The 20,776-nt window shown below is 47.2% G+C and overlaps 1 protein-coding gene across 2 annotated transcripts in view; it reads right to left on the bottom strand.

The window, feature by feature from the left end:
• Positions 1 to 20,520, bottom strand: part of VPS53 (VPS53 subunit of GARP complex) — a 64,978-nt gene extending 44,458 nt beyond the window's left edge. For both annotated transcript variants that reach the window (XM_087717076.1, XM_087717077.1), the window contains exons 1-7: positions 20,389 to 20,520; positions 16,958 to 17,038; positions 12,940 to 12,989; positions 11,589 to 11,655; positions 6,368 to 6,454; positions 5,116 to 5,231; positions 2,958 to 3,077 (exon numbers count right to left, since the gene is read on the bottom strand). In XM_087717076.1, coding sequence (XP_087573202.1) covers positions 2,958 to 3,077; positions 5,116 to 5,231; positions 6,368 to 6,454; positions 11,589 to 11,655; positions 12,940 to 12,989; positions 16,958 to 17,038; positions 20,389 to 20,472 — 605 coding nt within the window. In that variant the 5' untranslated portion in view covers positions 20,473 to 20,520. The remainder of the gene's footprint in view (positions 1 to 2,957; positions 3,078 to 5,115; positions 5,232 to 6,367; positions 6,455 to 11,588; positions 11,656 to 12,939; positions 12,990 to 16,957; positions 17,039 to 20,388) is intronic.
• Between the last annotated feature and the right edge of the window lie 256 nt (positions 20,521 to 20,776).

The following is a 20,776-nucleotide window of genomic DNA, read 5'->3' as shown; positions in this document are numbered from 1 at the left end:
CCATCTTGGAGATCTTCTTATGTGTAAAGATATTTAAATTTAGTAAAGGTAGTCCTTGACTTATGACCACACTTGGGCCCCAAATTCCCCATTTTTGTGAACTTTCTTGCCCCAGTTGTTAAGTGAATCGCTGCAGTTTTTAAGTTAGTAACACGTTTGTTAAGTGAATCTGGATTCCCCGTTGATTTTGCTCGTGGGAAGGTCGCAAAAGGGAATCACGCGACCTTAGGACACAGCAATGGTCATAAATATGAACCAGATATTGCAATGCTCGTGTGAAAAACGATCATCTCACTTTTTTCTGCGGTGTTGTAATTTTGAATGGTCACCAAACAAATTGTTGTAAGTCGAGGACTACCTGGAGCAGTGGGGTTGTGCAATGAGCCAGACCACACAGTTATAGCTGACTGGTTGAAGAGCGCTGGCTCCTGCATGAGGCAATCTGCACTGTGATTGGTTGTTCTGGGTGTGGAGGGGGTGTTTCCCTTTTTCCCGCCTTTTTCTTTTGTATGACACCTATTTGCTCTGTGATTTACCTCAGTATGCTCCTGTTGTGGTGGTTTATCTCAAGATGCTCTTACTATCTTGATTTACCTCAGGATGCTCCTGCTGTGTCGGTTTACCTCAGGATGCTCTTGCTATTTTGACTTACCTCAGGATGCTCCTGCTGTGTCAATTTACCTCAGGACGCTCCTGCTGTACCAATTTACCTCAGGATGCTCCTGCTGTGCCAATTTACCTCAGGATGCTCCTGCTGTCTGGATTTACCTCAGGATGCCACTGTTTACCTCACTAGTTTGGTGTACACAGGTAGTCCCCGACTCACAACAGTTCAGTTAGTGGCCGTTTGAAGTTACAACAGCACTGAAAAAAGTGACTTATGACCATTTTTCAGACTTATGACCATTGCAGCATCCCCATGGTCACGGGATTTACATTCGGGTGCTTGATACATGATTCACATTTATCACGGTTGCAGTGTCCCGGGGTCGTAAGGGTGAGAACCAATTGGAAGTCACCTTTTTCAACGCCATCATAACTTCGAATGGTTGCTCAACGAATGGCCGTAAGTCGAGGACTACCTGTATGGGTAAAAGAAACTAAAGAAACTGGCTGTTAGACTAAGAGGTGCTGTTTTTTGTCCCGTTGTACTAAAAAAAAAAAATTACTGGAGCTGAGACGAACGCTAAATTTAACTCCACTGAAATTTAAGTCGGTTAATTAAATACCATTAACATAGCTCCCTGCCTTTCTCCACCCTTTTGATAATTCTCTTTATGAAAGCATGTCGGGACAGCGCTGCCAAGGTCTATCTTGGTCTATTGTCTTGTGGTTCACCAGATCCTCTTGGGAGGGTCCCGTGCTTGAGATCCCCGTCACCACCGCTCCCTTTTTAAGAGTTGCTGTTCCTGAGTCAGGTTAACAACCCCAGCACTTCAAAGACGCGGCCCTTCGTAGATCTGTCCTCCATCACTTCTTCCAATTCCCCTTCCGAACCATAACCATGAGCAGATACCACCATGCCCTGTCACCGTTCTATAGATATCAATACTAGGTCTCAATGAAGGTTTGAAGAAAGCTCAAGCAGAGAACTTTAGATCTAAAGAGGAGGACTGTGGGGACCTTGGTGCTCAGGGGTGGGTTTCAACTGGTTCGCGGCGGTCCCTGCGAACCGGTTGGTCGGCGAACCCGGAAGTAAGTAACTTCCGGGAACAGCAAAGGGCCCACCCGCCCACCCGCGCTCCTTACCCGGTTATGACGAGTTCTGCGCTTCCACGCATGCGCAGGACGCATACAGCGCCTGCGCGATCCTCCAGGAGCAGCTGGAGCCTCGCACAGACGCTAGTACGCGCGCGTGCACGAGGACGCCGCCGGCCCCGAACCGGTTGGAACGGGGCAAGAAACCCACCCCTGTTGGTGCTGGTTTACTTCCAGATGTTTCATGACCCAACTAGGTGACGTCATCAAGTCTGGAAAGGAGTGGAGTTTGTGGAATGAAAGAGGAGGGGAGGAGGAGGAAGAGGAAAAAGAGGAGGAGGAAGGAAGGAAGGAAGGAAGAAAAGAAAAGAAAAGGAAAGAAAGAAAGAAAGAAAGAAAGAAAGAAAGAAAGAAAGAGGAAAAGGAGGGGGAGGAGGACTGTGGGGTCCTTGGTGCTCTCTGAGCTGGGTTGTTTTCTTGCAGACATTTCAATACCCAACTAGGTAACGTCATCAAGTCTGGAAGGGAGTGGAGTTTGTGGAATGAAAGGGGAGGAGGAAGAGGAGGAGGAAGAGAAAGAGAAGGAGAAAGAGGAGTACTCAGAGGTTTTTGGTGCTCTCCGAGCTTGGTTGTTTCGTGACCCAACTAGGTAACATCATCAAGTCTGGAAAGGAGTGGAGCTTGTGGATTGAAAAGGGAAGAGGAGGAGGAAGAGAAGGAGAAGAAAGAGGAGGAGTGAGAGATCCTTGATGCTCCCCAAGCTTTCCTTTTTTTCTTGCAGACGTCTCATGACCCAACTAGGTAACATCATCAAGTCTGGAAAGGAGTGGAGCTTGTGAATTGAAAAGAGAGGAGGAGGAGGAGGAGGAGGAGGAGGAGGAGGAGGAGGAGGAGGAGGAGGAGGAGGAGGAGGAGGAGGAGGAAGAGGAGAAGGAGGAGGAGGAAAAAGAGAAGGAGAAAGAGGAGGACTCAGAGGTTTTTGCTGCTCTCCGAGCTTGGTTGTTTCGTGACCCAACTAGGTAACATCATCAAGTCTGGAAAGGAGTGGAGCTTGTGAATTGAAAAGAGAGGAGGAGGAGGAGGAGGAGGAGGAGGAGGAGGAGGAGGAGGAGGAGGAGGAGGAGGAGGAGGAGGAGGAGGAGGAGGAGGAAAACCACCAAGCTCCCAGAGCAGTAAGGAGCCCACCATAAAATTCAGCCCCTGCTTCATACCGAGAGTCTACCTTGCTCCCCTGGCTCTACTTGGGTGACCGTACTTACCTTTCGGAAAGCTGACGGATCTGCGGGATCCCCATATATTTGTTGAAATGCTCCAGCACGTTAACAACACCTTGTAAAAGGTTAGCAAGCTCTCCGTACTGTCTTCTCCTGGTCATCGCCCTGGGGGTGGCAGAAAAGGAAGGAGAGGGACATGAGGGAGGCTGGTGCCAATGATTTTCCCCACAAGAGGCACGATCACTAAACCACTTGTGTTCTGACCATGGGGATGGTCGTAAGTGTGAAAAACGGTCACAAGTCACTTTTTTCAGTGCCTTGGTAGCTTTGAGAGGTTGCAAGTCGAGGAGCCCCCTGTATACATGGGAATAGAAAGAATTTTGAAGTACAAGCGGTCCTCGACTTACGACCACAATTGAGCCCAGAATTTATGTTACAATACAATACAATGCAATAGCTTTGTCATCTAGATCTTATAATACAATACAGTAGCGGAGTTGGAAGGGACCTTGGAGGTCTTCTAGTCCAACCCCTTGCCTAGGCAGGAAACCCTATACCGTTTCAGACAAATGGTTATCCAGCATCTTCTTAAAGACTTCCAGAGTTGGGGCATTCACAACTTCTGGAGGCAAATTCTGTTCCACTGATTAATTGTTCTGACTGTCAGGAAATTCCTCCTCAGTTCCAAGTTGCTTCTCTCCTTGATTAGTTTCCACCCATTGCTTCTTGTTCTGCCCTTAGGTGCCTTGAAGAATAGTTTGACTCCCTCTTCTTTGGGGCAACCCCTGAGATATTGGAAGACTGCTATCATGTCTCCCCTAGTCATTCTTTCTATTAAACTAGACATACCCAGTTCCTGCAACCGTTCTTCATAGGTTTTAGCCTCCAGTCCCCTCATCCTCTTTGTTGCTCTTCTCTGCACTCTTTCCAGAGTCTCCACATCTTTTCTACATCGTGGCGACCAAAACTGAATGCCGTGTTCCAAGTGTGACCTTACCAAGGCCTTATAAAGTGGTATTAACCCTTCACGTGATCTTGATGCTCTCCCTCTGTTGATGCAGCCTAGAACTGTGTTGGCTTTTTTGGCAGCTGCTGCCCACGGCTGGCTCCTATTTAAGTGATTGTCCACTAGGACTCCAAGATCCCTTTCACAGCTACTACTGTTGAGCAAAGTACCACCTATACTGTACCTGTGCATTTCCTTTTTCTTGCCTAAATGTACAACCTTACTAGTTGCTACATTAAGTCGGTTTTGCCCTATTTTACGACTTTCCTTGCCACGTTTGTTAAGAGAATCGCTGCAGTTGTTAAGTTAGTATCACGGTTGTTAAGTGAATCCCGCTTCCCCCATGGACTTTGCTGGCCAGAAGGTCGCAAAAGGGGATCACGTGACTCCGGGACACTGCAAGAGTCATAAATGTGACTCAGTTGTCAAGCCTCTGTATGTAAATCACGTGAGCTTGGGGGACGCTGCAAAGGTCGTAAGGGTCACAGATCCCTGTTTTCTGGTAACTATGAATGGTCACTAAATGAACTGTTGTAAATCGAGGACTACCTGTACCCATGATGGCGATCCTATGGCACGCGTGCCAGACATGGCCCGCAGAGCCCTCTCTATGGGCACGCGTGCCGTTGCCAGCTGGTTCTCACGGTCGTCAGAGCGCTGAAAAACGGCCTGAAAATGGGCAAAAACTGGTGGTTTTTCGGGCTGCTTTCCAGGCTGGTTTTGGACGGGCATTTCTGGACTGTTTCAGGCTAGTTTTTTGGCCTGGCTTGGGGTCATTTTTCAGGCCATTTTTCCAGGCCGTTTTTAACCCCCCCCCCACAAAACCACTCCAAAAACAGCCTGAAAACAGCCCCAAAAACAGACTGAAACGGTCCAAAAATGCCCCCCAAAACAGACTGAAAATGTCCAAAAAACATTTGCGTGCGCCAGCTAGCTGTGGTTTCCAGCACTCTGGCATGTGCACCTGTGTCCCAGTTTGGGCATTTGATGCCAAAAAGGTTAGCCATCACTGACCTATATAATATTCAGTTGAAACTGGGGTTTTCTTTGCTGGGATAATGGACAAAACTACCAGAAAAGTCTTGTGGACAATTTTTTTTTCTGTGCATGCACCAAGATTATTATACAGGGAGTCCTCGACTTACGACGAATCTCTTTGCCCCCCCCCAAGTTATGACGGATCCCGGAATAACTTACTCCAGGGAGTCCACTCCCCCGGCTAACATGTGGAGGTGGTTCAGCGTCGTGATGGAGGTGGTCAGGTGGCGTTTGGCGTGGTCCAGCTGCTTGATGTCCCGGGTGATCTCTTTAACCTATCAGAAGACGGAAGCACGGGTATTTTGTAAAGGGTTCAATAGATAAGAATAGCCTCCATTCGAACTGTGGGCTTTGGTGAAATGAAAGAGATGTCAGGGTTCCAAATAGCATCCAAAATTAAATCAGAGTCCAAGGTCCACAAGTCTTAAAGCTTTCAAGTTTGAACTCCCCTGGGTTTTTTTTTTCTAAAGGGTTAGGGATGCAAGGGTCTTGTAACTTGACAGCTTTAAGACTTGCACGCTTCAAATGCCAGAGTTCCTGAGCCAACAGGACTGGAGGAGGAATTCTGGGAGTTGAAGTCCACAAGTCTTAAAGCTGTCAAGTTTGAACACTCCTGGGTTTTTCTTTTCTAAAGGCTTAGGGATGCGAGGGTCTTGTAACTTGACAGCTTTAAGACTTGCATGCTTCAAATGCCAGAGTTTCTGAGCCAACATTTTGGTTGCTAAGCAAGAGCCTTGTTAAGTGCGTTTCACCACATTTTACAAGTTGGCCATGCCCACCCAGTCACATGGCCGGCAAGCCACTCCCACCCAGTCACATGGCCAGCAAGCCACTCCCACCCAATCACATGGCCAGCAAGCCACTCCCACAAAGCAGGCCACACCTACAGAAGAGGTTCTAAAAAATTTTGAAACCCACCACTGGGTGCAGAAGTACAAAGACAAAGGATGACCTTGGCTTTCTAGAAAGAATGTTGTTATGGCTACATCTCATCTAACTCCATACAATCCCCACCTCCCATTTTCCCACAATGGAAAAGGCATAGTAGAATAATGGAAAGTGTGGGTGGCCTAAAATCCAAAATGGAAAAGATGGCTTTAAGGACTAACAAGAGATGCAATCCACAAAATAAGGGAAGGGGACTTGGGAGATCATCTAGCCCCACTCCCTCCCCTCAAGTTATATGCTGTGGAAGTACAGTAGAAAAATCAGATAGCAAGGAAATGGACGAAGAGGGGAAAGAGGTGTGAGACGAGGAGAAAAAAGAAGAAGAAAAGCATTAACTTCCAACATTTTTCAGCGCAGTTGCATAAAATACAGTCTCAACTTTTTACTTTCCAAACAACATTCATATACAGCAGCCAAAGGTTATCAATCGGTAAATATCAAGGAGAAACAATAAAGCACTCACCATCTGCTCTGATTTTTCTGCTTTATCCTTAATGTCTTTAATTTTGCCAAAGAGCTGCTGGATGGCTTTCTGGGCCTCCTCAAGAGCCTGGAGAAAGGCAGGGGGTGGAGGTAGGGGAAAAACATATTGAACACTGAGGATCCTCTTTGATGGCTACCTAGAATTCAATGTGGCCAGGCCTGGATGGGCCATGCAAGGAATTTCCGGAGTCATGGAACGGGAATGGGGGGGGGGTTGCATCTCTGCATTCTTCCTTTATCACAGGAGTGGGGAATCTGGGCCCTTTTATGACTTATGGACTTCAACTCCCAGAATTCCCTAGCCAGCATGTTTTAAGATGGGTGAACTACAAGAATTCCCAGAATGTTTTAAGATGGGTTGTCTTCCACTCCCAGAATCCCCCAGCCAGCATGCTTTAAGAGGGATGTACTTCCATTCCCAGAATCCCCCAGCCAGCATGCTTTAAGAGGGGAGGACTTCCACTCCCAGAATCCCCCAGCCAGCATGCTTTAAGAGGGATGGACTTCCACTCCCAGAATCCCCCAGCCAGCATGCTTTAAGAGGGGTGGACTTCCACTCCCAGAATCCCCCAGCCAGCATGTTTTAAGAGGGGTGGACTTCCACTCCCAGAATCCCCCAGCCAGCATGTTTTAAGAGGGGTGGACTTCCACTCCCAGAATCCCTCAGCCAGCATGTTTTAAGAGGGGTGGACTTCCACTCCCAGAATCCCCCAACCAGCAGACTTTAAGATGGGTGAACAAGAATTCCCAGGATGCTTTAAGATGGGTTGTCTTCCATTCCAAGAATTTCCCAGCCAGACTGCTTTAAGATGGGTGGACTTCAATTCCCAGAATTCTCCAGTCAGGATGCTTTAAAACAGGTTGTCTTCCGTTCCCACAATTCCCCAGCCAGCATGTTTTAAGACAGATGAACTTCAACTCTCACAATTCCCCAGCATGAATGCTTTAAGAGGGGTGGACTTCCACTCCCAGAATCCCCCAACCAGCAGGCTTTAAGATGGGTGAACTTCAAGAATTCCCAGGATGCTTTAAGATGGGTTGTCTTCTGTTCCCAGCATTCCCCAGCCAGCCTGCTTTAATATGGGTGGACTTCAATTCCCAGAATTCCCCAGTCAGGATGCTTTAAGAAATGTGGAAGTCCACCCAGCTTAAACCATTCTGGCAGGGGAATTCTGGGTGTTGAAGTCCACCCGTCCTAAAACAGCCCGGGGTTGAAAAATACTGGATTGCAGTATTCAAAACAATCCATCGAGAAACGAAAAACTAACCCATTTCGAGCAAAAAAAAAACCTGTTATCTCTGGCCCAATTTCCCCAAGACTTGGTTGACATAAACCAAGTGCCCTTGGATCCATTTCCCAGAATTCCCCCACTCTGTCACAGCTGCAGGGCATCGTGGGAGAGAAAAAGCTCAGGGCTTTGAACCAGCTGCCAGCAGGCCACCACGACACACCAAGGAATTCAGCTGCAACCCTCCGGATAGTTTTCCATCTGAATGGAAGTGAGAAATGCGCTCTGTGTGTGTGTGTTTTGTGTAGCCAAAAATGCTGGCTCAGCCAACCGCAGCTGTAAGAGGATCTGCCTGCAGGGGCGTCAGACCCAGCCGCCGTCTGGAACCCGCGGACAAAAGACGCCCCATTCTGGAATGCTATTCCGCTAATATTTCCTCGCTGGGAAGTGGGGGCTACCGGAGAGACAGGTTGGAGAAATTCTCTTCCTTTTTTCCCCACTCCCGGTGTCATCTGCAAATTGTGCAAGCTGAAACAGACTCTGCTCCCTGCCTCCAGAAAACAGAATAAAACAAAATGCAAAAAAAAAGAGGAAAAAAAGGAACACATTGAATTGAATAGAATAACAGGGTTGGAAGGGACCTTGGAGGTCTTCTAGTCCAACCCCCTGCTAAGGCAGGAAACCCTACAGCACTTCAGATGAATGGTTATCCAACATCTTCTTAAAGACTTCCAGTGTCATATAATATATGTGGGTATATAATAATACAATAGCAGAGTTGGAAGGGACCTTGGAGGTCTTCTAGTCCAACCCCCTGCCTAGGCAGGAAACCCTACACCACTTCAGACGAATGGTTATCCAACATCTTCTTAAAGACTTCCAGTGTCATATAATATATGAGGGTATATAATAATACAATAGCAAAGTTGGAAGGGACCTTGGAGGTCTTCTAGTCCAACCCCCTGCCTAGGCAGGAAACCCTGTACCGTTTCAGACAAATGGCTATCCAGCATCTTCTTAAAGACTTCCAACAGGCCTGGGGCTGTTGACCTCTTGAGCGAGGTCCAGCCCCGCTTAGACTGGGTGCATGATGCGTTTCTTTTAATCTGCTTTCTTCTGTCTGTTTTTAACCTTTTTCTTAAAATTTTATTTCTGTAAGCCGCCCGGAGTCCTTCGGGATTGGGCGGCCTATAAATTTAATAAATAGAAACAGAAATACAGTGCTGAGGCATTCACAACTTCTGGAGGCATTTTGTCCTCTTCAACTACAACTTGAGGGTTCAGATCAGGGATGGGTTCCTGCCAGTTCTAAGCTCTTCTATAGAAGAGGTTCCACAAATCTACCGTGCCGTTTAGAACCGGTTCCAGCTCCCTCCCCCCGCCCGTCTGCACATCATCAAGATGAAGAGCGAGAGGAGGAATTCTGGGAGTTGAAGTTCACAAGTCTTAAAGCTGTCAAGTTTGAACACCCCTGGGGTTTTCTTTTCCAAAGGGTTAGGGGTGCGAGGGTCTTGTAACTTGACAGCTTGAAGACTTGCACACTTCTTTTTTTTCTTTTTTTTTAATTGGGATTTTATTTTATTTTATTTATTTATTTATTTATTTGCTGGTTAAGATTTCTGTGTTTCTGAATTTTTTTAAATTTTTAATTTTATTTTATCAATTTCATATATACATTCACAATTATATGATCTCATAACTGTTATTAATAATATGTATTTATAACAATTTTCCCTACTGTTGACAATATACTTGAAGATTGCTTTTTTATCATCCCATAGATCCATCTTATCTTACAACGGTCCTACTCCTTCTTCCCTCCCTCTTTCCTTCCCTCGTTTCTTCTCTCCTACTCCCCTTCCTTCCCTCCCTCCTTCCTTCCCTCCCTCCTTCCCTCCTTCTCTCCTTCCCTCCTTCCTTCCTTCCCTCCTTTCTTTTCTCCTTCTCTCCTTCCTTCCCCCCTTCCTTCTCTCCTACATTCCCTCCTTCCTTCCCTTTCTTCTCTCCTTCCTTCCCTCCTTCCTTCCCTCCTTTCTTCTCTCCATTGCACACTTCAATGCCCGAGTTCCTGAGCCAACATGACTGGAGGAGGAATTCTGGGAGTTGAAGTCCACAAGTCTTAAACCTGTCAAGTTTGAACACCCCTGGGGTTTTTTTTTTCTAAAGGGTTAGGGGTGCGAGGGTCTTGTAACTTGACAGCTTTAAGACTTGCGTGCTTCAAATGCCAGAGTTTCTGAGCCAACATTTTGGTTGCTAAGCAAGAGCGTTGTTAAGTGAGTTTCACCACATTTTACAAGTTGACCACGCCCACCCAGTCACATGGCCGGCAAGCCACTCCCACCCAGTCACACGGCCTGCCAGCCACTCCCACAAAGCAGGCCACACCTACAGAAGATGTTCTAAAAAATTATGAAACCCACCAGTGGTTCAGATGATGTACAGGAAAGAGATACACAGAGGTCTTACTGTGACTAAGGATTGTGGACAGAGTAGATCAGTCATGGCTAAACTTTTTGTCCATGCGTGGCAAAATTGCGTGCACATGCACCCTGCCTGCACCCACACCCACATCCATAATGCAATGGGGCCTGCACCCCTGTGTGTATGCACACATTCCCCACCGTGCATGCATACGACCTCCCACCCACTCACTCTCATGCCTCGTTTTGGGCCTAGCAGGTCTCCCTGAAGCCTCCTAACACCAAAAACGGAACACTGTGTGTGTGGGGGGGGAGGCGCATCACACCTCCCTGTACCCCGTTTTGGGCCTAGCAGGCCTCCCTGAAGCCTCGTGGGAGCAAAAACAGGCTGTGGGGGGGGGGATATTGCAGCCCCCTTCGTGCCCACACACCCCAGCGGCTCATTTTGGGCTTAGCAGGCCCCCCTGAAGCCTCCTAATACCAAAAACGGGGCACTGGGGGGCAGACTGCACCTTCCTGCACCCCGTTTTGGGCCTAGCAAGCATCCCTGAAGCCTCCTGGGACCATAAACAGGCTGGGGGGGGGACATTGCAGCCCCCTTCGTGCCCACACACCCCAGCAGCTCATTTTTGGGCCTAGCAGGCCTCCCTGAAGCCTCCTAACACCAAAAACAGGGCACCGTGGGGGGGGGGGGCATCGCACCTTCCTGTACCCCGTTTTGGGCCTAGCAGGCCTCCCTGAAGCCTCATGGGAGAAAAACAGGCTGGGGGGGGGGATATTGCAGCCCCCTTCGTGCCCACACACCCCAGTGGCCCATTTTGAGCCTAGCAGGCCCCCCTGAAGCCGCCTAATACCAAAAACAGGGCACCGTGGGGGGGGGGTGAGGGGGGGCGCACTGCACCTTCCCGTTTTGGGCCTAGCAGGCCTCCCTGAAGCCTCCTGGGACCAAAAATTGGCCTATGACACACACACACACACCAAGGGTGGGTTTCTCGCCCCATTCCAACCGGTTCGTTTGGAACGGGGCCGGTGGCGTCCTCGCGCACGCATGTGGCATGCGTGTGCACGCGCGCAAAGCACGCATGCGTACTAGCGTCTGTGCGATGCTCCAGCTGCTCCTGGAGGATCGCGCAGGCGCTGTATGCGTCCTGTGCATGCATGGAAGCGCAGAACTCGTCAAAACCGGGTGAGGAGGCGGGCGCGCGGGTGGGCCCTTCGCCGTTCCTGGAAGTTACTTACTTTCGGGTTCGCCGACCAACCGGTTCGCAGGGACTGCCGCAAACCGGTTGAAACCCACCCCTGACACACACACACCCCCCATGCATGCACGTGTGTCTCCCGCAGGCACGGCAGAGACCCGAAAATCAGCTGGGCGGCAAGTGGCGTGCGTGTCTGCACGGTGGAGCTGAGCTAGGGTTACGGCTCGCGGGCCCGCAGAGGGCTCCGCGTGCCACTTTTGGCATGCGTGTCACAAATTCGCCATCCTGGGTGTAGATCAACAGAAACAATTCATCATTATGTCTTTTATTTCACGCGGGTATCAAGAGCGTACCTCACGGCCATCTTGCCCCACGTTGGTCTGGGCTCGTACCACTGTCCGAATATTATCATCCAATCGTCTGGAAAGGAAAATATATATTTATATATATATATATGTATATATAAAGACTAGAGACAATTCAACAGATCAATTTTCTTGGCAATAGAGACTGCTGAGATATTCTTAAATCTAATAAGACTCTGAGATCTTTCAAGCTTTCAGATAAATATTGTCCTTGGCAATCCACTTTTATGATTGGAAGTTTATCTCCAGAAGCTTGAGTTAATTAGAAAAGGGAAATTGGAATAATCTCTTGACGACTTCACATAATCATAAGCCATTGATGAAATCACCAGAGGCAATAAACCGGTGTTTTGTCAACTTTAAAATGTGTTGACCAATACCAGAATTCCTCAGCCAGCATGCTTAAAGATGGTGGACTTCCACTCCCAGAATTCCCCAGCAAGGATGCTTTAAGATGGGTGGACTTCGATTCCCAGAATTCCCCAGCCAGCATTCTTTAAGATGGGTGCAATTTCACCCCCAGGATTCCCCATCAAAAATGCTTTAAGAGGACTTCCACTCCCAGAATCCCCCAGCTGGCATGCTTTAAGATGGGTGGACTTCGACTCCCAGAATTCCCCAGCCAGCATCCTTTAAGAGGGGTGGACTTCCACTTCCAGAATCCCCCAGCTGGCATGCTTTAAGATGGGTGGGCTTCGACTCCCAGAATTCCCCAGCCAGCATGCTTTAAGATGGGTGGAATTTCACTCCCAGGATTCCCCATCAAAAATGCTTTAAGAGGAATGGACTTCCACTTTTTAAACCTTTTAGTACTTCTTAAATTGTCTTTTATGTAAGCCGCCCGGAGTCCTTCAGGATTGGGGGGCATATAAATTTATTAAACTTAACTTAACATTCCCAGAATCCCCCATCCTGCATGCTTTAAGAGGACTTCCACTCCCAGAATTCCCCAGCCAGCCTGCTTTGACATGGGTGGACTTCCACTCCCAGAATTCCCCCAGCCAGTATGTTTTAAGTTAGGTGAACTCCAACTCCCAGAATTCCCGTCAGCAAGCTTGAAGATGGGTAGATTTCAACACCCAGAATTCCCCAAACAGTATCCTTTAACTTGAGTGGATTTCTATTACCGGAATTCCCCAGCTACCATGTTTTGAGATGGCTGGGATTCAAATCCCAGAATCCCCCAGGCAAGCAGCTGGCTAGGGAATGCTGGGAATTGAAGTCCACACATCTGCATGCTGCCAAGATTGAGAATCCCTGGTGTAGCTCTCCCATTTTAAGGGACTAAAAAATTGTTACCATCTCCCCTGCAAGGGAAAGCAAACCCACCCTCGCTTACCTGATTTTCAATCTGATTTTGTTCACTACGTCATCAATATTGGCCAAAGACTGTAAAGAGAAAAATCGGGACTTAATCTTTTCATTACGCGCCATCCACGGAATCAGAGTCCCAATCTGCATTCATCAAACGTATTTACCAAAAAATTGTTAATTGTTCTTACTGTCCTGAAATCCCTCCTTAGTTCTAAAGTTGCTTCTCTCCTTGATTAAAGTTTCCAAGATGCAATGGGTGGAAACTAATCAAAGAGAGAAGCAACCTAGAACTAAGGAGTGATTTCCTGATACTTGGAACAGTTAATCAATGGAACTGCTTCCTTCCAGAAGTTGGGAATGCTCCAACACTGGAAGTTTTTCAGAAGAGATTGAATAACTGTTTGTCTGAAATGGTATAGGGTCTCCTGCCTGAGCAGGGGGTTCAACTAGAAGGCCTTCTTTCCGAGGTCGGTAAAAGGACCCAGATTGTTGGGGACAACAGACCAGGGATCACCAACCTTTCGGACTTCAGGGACCAATAAATTCATAATTTTAAATCCCATGGACAACTAATATCATCTGCCTAATGAGTGGCTGGAGGGCGTGGCGTGGCTAGGTGGTCATGTGACTGGGTGGGTGTGGCCAACTCGATGTCACTCACATCGAGAGACTGCCTACTGCCAATTACCTCCACCCGACCAATTAGATCCCATCGATTAGGCCTCCTCCGAGTTCCATCAGCCGGTCAATGTCGACTGGCAATCACGCGGAGGAGAGCCTTCTCGGTGGCAGCTCCGACCCTATGGAACGAACTCCCCGTGGAGATTCGTACCCTCACCACCCTCCAGACCTTCCGCAAAGCCCTTAAGACCTGGCTGTCCCGACAGGCCCGGGGCTAAAGACCTCAACCCACCCGAATTGTATGAATGTTGTGCTTTTAACGATGTACTGTCTTATGTGTTTAATTTGTTTGTCCTCCCTTCCTTCTGAACTGTGAGCCGCCCTGAGTCCCCCCAGGGAAAAGGGCGGCATATAAATAAACTACCTATACCTATACCTATGCATCAAGGGGCACCTTACCAGCCTCTACTCGTCCCTCCCCTCCCAGCCCCTCCTCGCCTCCCCTCCCGGGCTCCTTAGGGCCCCAACAGGAAGCCGTTGCTGGAGCTAAGCAGCCTCCATGAGAAAGAGTTGGCAAAACAGCTCGGTTCAAATTGGATCTGACCGAGAAGGAGGCTCAGTAGAAGCACCTCACTGAGGACTGGGAGCATAGGCTGTCCAAGCAGAGGGAAGACCTGCGGGAGCGCAAGGCCAGGTGCCGGCGCCCGGAGGCTTAGCAAGCTGAGAAAGTCAGCCAGTTCCAGGCCATGATGCAGCCCCACTGGAACGAGGCCCTCCGGCTCTTCGCCACCAGCGGTGCTTCCTTCCAGCCTTCTCCCAAAGCCCCCCACCAGGAGGCTGAAGCAGACCCCAAGTCGGAATTTCTGCCCCACTCCGATCCGCACAAAAAGACCCCGAAGGGGGAGACTCTCTGCAGCAACACGTATCTGTCCCAGGGGCCGTAGTTTGAGGACTCCTGATTTAGTCCAATATAAAAACTGCAAATCATGTTTCTGCGGACCACCAAACTTTTCTCGCGGACCAGCAGTTGGTGACTGCTGCTGTAAAGTACTATGGGGCGGTATGCGAGTCTAAGTGCGATTGCTACTAAATGAACACGAATTGGTCAAGGACTGCTTGTACTTTCTGATGAGCCTCATTTGCAGTCTTCAGAATTGCACTAATAGAAGCAACCAGACTCTCTGTTTTTTAATACAATACAATACAATAGCAGAGTTGGAAGGGACCTTGGAGGTCTTCTAGTCCAACCCCCTGCCTAGGCAAGAAACCCTATACCATTTCAGACAAATGGCTATCCAATATCTTCTTAAAGACTTCCAGTGTTGGGGCATTCACAACTTCTGGAGGCAACTTCTGTTCCACTGATTAATTGTTCTCACTGTCAGGAAATTCCTCCTCAGTTCTAAGTTGCTTCTCTCCTTGATTAGTTTCCACCCATTGCTTCTTGTTCTGCCCTCAGGTGCCTTGGAGAATAGTTTGACTCCCTCTTCTTTGGGGCAGCCCCTGAGATATTGGAAGACTGCTATCATGTCTCCCCTGGTCCTTCTTTTCATTCAACTAGACATTCCCAGTTCCTGCAACCGTTCTTCATATGTTTTAGTCTCCAGTCCCTTAATCCTCTTTGTTGCTCTTCTCTGCACTCTTTCTAGAGTCTCCACATCTTTTCTACTATTGGTGGTGACTATTCTGTTCTGTTCTATTCTTTCCTTGTTCTGTTCTGTTCTATTCAGGAAGTTTCTCCTCAGTTCTAAGTTGCTTCTCTCCTTGATTAGTTTCCACCCATTGCTTCTTGTCCTGCCCTCAGGTGCCCTGGAGAATATGTGCTGAGATGAATAAACTGACGTGGGAATTGAAGAACAAAGATGAATCAGAATATTATAAGATCTGGGATAAATTTTATCGATGGTTGGAACAAAAAAAAAAGGACAGACCCAAAATAAGCAATGACTTAAGATTTATAGAATGGAGATTGTGAAATCAGAACAGTGAAAATGTATAAGAACAAGAACAAAGCAACATGGATGTGTAGGAAGTTATCACCCAGCCCTCTCCCAGAAAAAATGAAATATCCTATGGAATATTGAAAAGGCAGAATATTTCTCTGGATGTGAAAAAAGGAAGAAACATGTTTTAAAAGACAGAATAGCTGCCTGCAGCTTCCTGCCCATCCTCACTTTGTCAATGGGCCATTAAGAAGGCCAAGCTGGTCCACTTTACATAACAAAGAGTTCTCCCCTTCAGCTCCAGGGGGATGGGATTAAGGCATGATAATATTGGCCCTTTTACCCAACTCGCCACATGGCATCTGAGAACTCAACCAAACCTGGGTTCAAAACACAGCCCAGAGAGTTGCCCCTGCATGGCCCTATGGGGAGTCTGACAACCAATTAGAATACATTTCTTACACAGGAACAGGAAACAGAAAGGTGGGACTGAACAGGTTATAAAAAGCCTAGCAAGCCCCTCCCTCAGCCCTTCTCTGATTCTCCACCAACATTGAAGCATGTGATCCCCCTTTTCTGTTCAGGACTCAAGCCACGTGGTCCTGTCCACCAATAAACCATCTTTCCAAGCAGCCTCCATGTCTCCAGTGTCTTTTTCCCCACTTGGAGCTGAATCCAGAAGGACATTTCTTTGATCAGATGGAAATACGATATTCTTATATTTGTAAATACTGAGTAGACCAATTGTAAATAAACATGGGGGTTATCAGTGGTGGGTTTCAAAAAAATTTCGAACCTACTCTGTGGGTGTGGCCTCCTTTGTGGGAGTGGCTTGCCGGCCATGTGACCTGACGGGAGTGGCTTGCCGGCCATGTGTTTTCTTTCTTTCTTTCTTTCTTTCTTTCTTTCTTTTTCTTTCTTTTTCTCTCCTTCTCTCTCTCTCTCTTTCCTTCCTTTTGTCTCTCTGTCCCTTTTCCTTTTTTTCTTTCATCTCTCTCTCACTTTTTCTTTCTTTTCTTTCTTTTTTTCTTTATTTCTTTCTTCCTTTCTTTCTCTTTCTCTCTTTGTGTGAGTCTGTCTGTGTTTGTGTGTGTGTGTGTCAGTGGTGGGTTTCAAAATTTTTTGGAACCTCTTCTGTTAGGTGTGGCCTGCTTTCCGGGTCCACTGGTGGAACCTCTTCTAACCGGTTCGGTAGATTTGATGAACCGGTTCTACCGAACAGGTGCGAACTGGCAGGAACCCACCTCTGGTGGTTATAATATTTAACTTTATACTCTAGTGTGTATGGCAAAGACACTGCCAGGACGGTTACCCTGGCTCCAATGTTTTAATGTATGTTTAATTAAAAAAAACTTAAAAGAAAGAAAGAAAGAAAAAAGCACCTTTGGGAAAACTGTGACCTGGATGATGGAGAATCTCCATGGACAAAGGATACGAAAACAAATCAAAATCACATACAGCGACGTAGATTCAACTCACTTGCTCAGTTGGGAAAAGTGTATTGATGTATTCCACCGCGTTGAAATCAGCCCTGTCCAGAGGATCTTGGCTGGGAAATACCTAGGAAGGAAGGGAAAAAATGACCAACTGAATGGTGAGCACTGCCATTGCAAACGACATTCAATTGCACACTTCCTAAAATCTAAGCTGCTTAGCAGCATTATATTTTGAATATTGTTGTAATTTTGTTTCCTGTATGTGTCTTGGATTTATGTTAATGTAAGTTACCTGGTATTGTTTGTTAAAAATCTAATAAATTTGGGGCCCTTTGTGCTTTTTGAGCTTCCTTGTTTTTGTTTTTTATTTTATTTATTTATTTATTTTTCTTTGTTTTTTATTTTTTTTATTTTTTTGGTTAATCAAACTATGCATTTATTTTCCCAGTGTGGAAATGCATAGTGTCCGCAATATTGGTGAACATGAGCTACAGGCATGCCATTATAAGACCATAGAGAAAATCGGTCAGACGTCTACATTCATGAGGCCATCTCACCGATCCATGATACTATTAGACTTATGTGTCTTGTTTGAAAATGCAACCACTTATTTTGAGAATACTATCTTAATAGTGCTTTCTCAGAGAAAAGGCAATTTTGGACTGAGCATTTTCAAATATCCAGTCTTCACACAAACGAGGTGGTAACTGTCTCACGAACAGCAATACAGCTTCATCAACTGAATGTTTGGAAGAAGCACAAGATTCCAATTGCACTAATGTAAAAATATTTTTGAAACATCTCAAACTCTTATACTGACTAATCATGGCCACAGGAGTAACTTGCATTTAAAAGAGGCGATGAACAAAGGCATCATGTGTGTTTTGCATATCTGCTAAAATATGTGTGGTGATAGTGTAAGGATACATTTAATCAATTACAATAAGTTGGAGTCATACAGCACATTATGGTTTGACTATACAAACTCAGCCTTTCACTAATGTTGAAGAGGTAAAAAAAACAAACCCTGAGCTTCCTTGTTTTCTTGCAGACCCAACTAAGTAACATCATCAGTGCTAGAAGGGGCTGACAATGCATAAGCTATTAGTATACAAAGAGGCAGTAGCATGCCTGGCTGGGGAATTCTGGGAGTTGTAGTTTGCATACTTTCAGGTGGTTCAAGATTGAGAAATACTTATTACCTAAAACTGATAGAGATGATATAAAGATTTTTGTTTTGTTTTATGTAACTCCTCTATGACTTGGTTAAAAATAATTTTAAGTTGTCACTACGGTTTTTTTTTAATGGTTTACTGTTATATTTAATTGACAAACATGTCAACATTTGCATTTCAAATTTTCCTCGCTTGCTTCCCTCGAGCTCTTGAACCCGCTGCCTCTTTTCCAGAAAATGGAATGGTGTGAATTCAAGGAACGGGACCATTACGTCGGATACGAGAATCACAATAATGAAAGGCCACCTGTACGGTTGCGTGGAAAGGCGATCCCTGTATTTTCCTCCGCAATTAACTACAGGAGCAGAAAATATAACACCTTTGACAACTAGATTCGGATGGAAGAATATAAACTTGAAAATAAAATATGAAAGGTTTGATGATTTGATATCAGGGAGGGAATCTAAGATAACTTTTTGTTCTCTCTCTCTCTCTCTCTCTCACTCACTCTCATCTATCTACCTATCTTTCTATCTATCTATCCATTCATCTATCTATCTATCCATCTATCCATTCATCCATCTACCCACCTCTCTCTCTCTCTCTCTATTCCCTTCTCTCTCTCTCTCTCTCTCTCATCTTATCTATCTTTCTATCTCTCTATCTATCTATCCATTCATCATTTATCCATCTATCTATCCATCCATCCATATCTATCTATCTTCTATCTCCATCTATCCATCCATCTATCCACCCCCTCCTCTCTCTATCTATCCATCCATCTATTCCCTTCTCTCTTTCTCTATCTCTCTTTATCTCTCTCTCTCTCTCTCGCTCACTCACTATTTTTCCCTCTCTCCCTCCCTCCCTCTCTCTCTTTCCCTGTCTATCAGCTAATACAATCCTATAAACAGAGGCACAGAAACAAAATCACGTGAAGAATCACTATGGCTTTATAAAGCCTTAATAAGGCCACACCTGGAATATTTACATCCAGTTTTGGTCGCTATATTAGAAAAACGATGTTGAGACTTTGCCGAGAACTGCAGAGAAGAGCAACTAGGATGATCCAAGGCCTGGAGACTAAAACACACGAAGAACGGTTGCAGGATTTGAGTATGGCCAGTCTCGAGAAAAGAAGGACTAGGGAGGATATGATAGCAGCATTCCAGTATTTAAGGGGCTGCCCCAAAGAGGAGGGGGTCAATTTTCCAAAGCCCCTGAAGGCAGGACAAGAAACAATGGATGGAAACTAGTCAAGGAGAGAAGCAAGCTGGTATTAAGGAGAAACTTCTTAACAGTGAGGATAATTAACCAGTGGAACTGCTTGCCACCAGAGGCTGTGGGTGCTCCATCCCTGGATTGCCATTGGGCTGGCGTGTGGTCGCGTGCTTTCGGCTGGTCTAGGGTCTCCTGCTTGAGCAAAGGACTGGACTAGAAGACCTCCAAGGTCCCTTCCAGCTCTATTCTGATTGATTGATTGACTGATTGATTGAAATGGTCTAGGGTCTCCTGCTTGAGCAGGGGGCTGGACTAGAAGACCTCCAAGCTCCCTTCCAGCTCTATTCTGATTGATTGACTGATTGATTGAAATGGTCTAGGGTCTCCTGCTTGAGCAGGGGGCTGGACTAGAAGACCTCCAAGGTCCCTTCCAGCTCTATTCTGGTTGATTGATGGACTGATTGATTGGAATGGTCTAGGGTCTCCTATTTGAGCAAGGGGTTGGACTAGAAGACCTCCAAGGTCCCTTCCAGCTCTATTCTGATCAAGATACCTACCTTGCTTGCTAGGGGTGGAAAATGACTTGAGGGCACCCAATCCATTAAGCTTTTTGGGGTGCTGCCAACCTCCCCCCCCCAATTTTGTCATGCTAAAGGCATCCAAGCCCACCCACCCATTTTATCCCTTCTGGAGGGCCCCTATGGATACCCCAACCTCCCCCTGGACTCCTATAATCCCTCCTCCAAAGGGACCCCAAACTCCATCTGGCTGTGGCTGCTGAGACCTGGAGTCCAAAGCTCCTGAGCAGCCCCCAAATCCTAGGGAGGGGGGGTCCCTGCCCCCTTATTAAGGGTCACTTCCAGGGGGGGCCTTCCCTAAAGAGGGAGTGCCCCCCCAACAAGCCCCCCCTTAAATATGGACCCCCCCTAAGCAGCCCTCTTGCCCCCCCCTCGCTCATCTCAGTCACCCCCCCACCCTTCCCTCTCCCACCAGTTTAAATTAGCATACCCAGGCTCCGCCCCCGCCCAAGCCACGCCCCCAAGCCCTCCGAAGCCACGCCCTGCCCCCTTTTTTTCACCTGCTCGATGGCCAGCTGCACCTCCGGCGCCAGTTGCAAGGCGGCTTCCAGCTCGTCGGCCAAATCCAGCTCCTCGTCCTCCATCCCGGCTTCCCTTCCCCGCACGGCGGCGGCGGCGGCGGAGGAGGAGGAGGCGCGGCTTCCGGGTACAGCAGCACTCTGGGATGCTGGAGGACCGGCCAAACGGCGCACGCGCCGCTCGTGGAAGGAGCGCAGCCCAATGAGGGAGGCGCGGCCAGCAGCGGAGGCCACGCCCTCTCGAGGTTCCTAGCTGGAGGAAAGGGGAAGCCGCTAGGTGGCGCTGGCGCCGCGTTCTGGTTTTCTCATTGTGTTTTTATTTTGTGGTTTAAAGTTTTATTCAAACTTTAAAGCCTCCGGCCCCAGTGCC

Source organism: Thamnophis sirtalis, unplaced genomic scaffold (genome assembly GCF_051295495.1).
Source record: "Thamnophis sirtalis isolate CommonGarterSnake01/CBP01778 unplaced genomic scaffold, rThaSir2_p1.2 scaffold_6, whole genome shotgun sequence".
NCBI lineage: Eukaryota > Metazoa > Chordata > Lepidosauria > Squamata > Natricidae > Thamnophis > Thamnophis sirtalis.
Note: the sequence above shows the minus strand (reverse complement) of the source record. Positions and strands in the feature narration are given on the sequence as shown.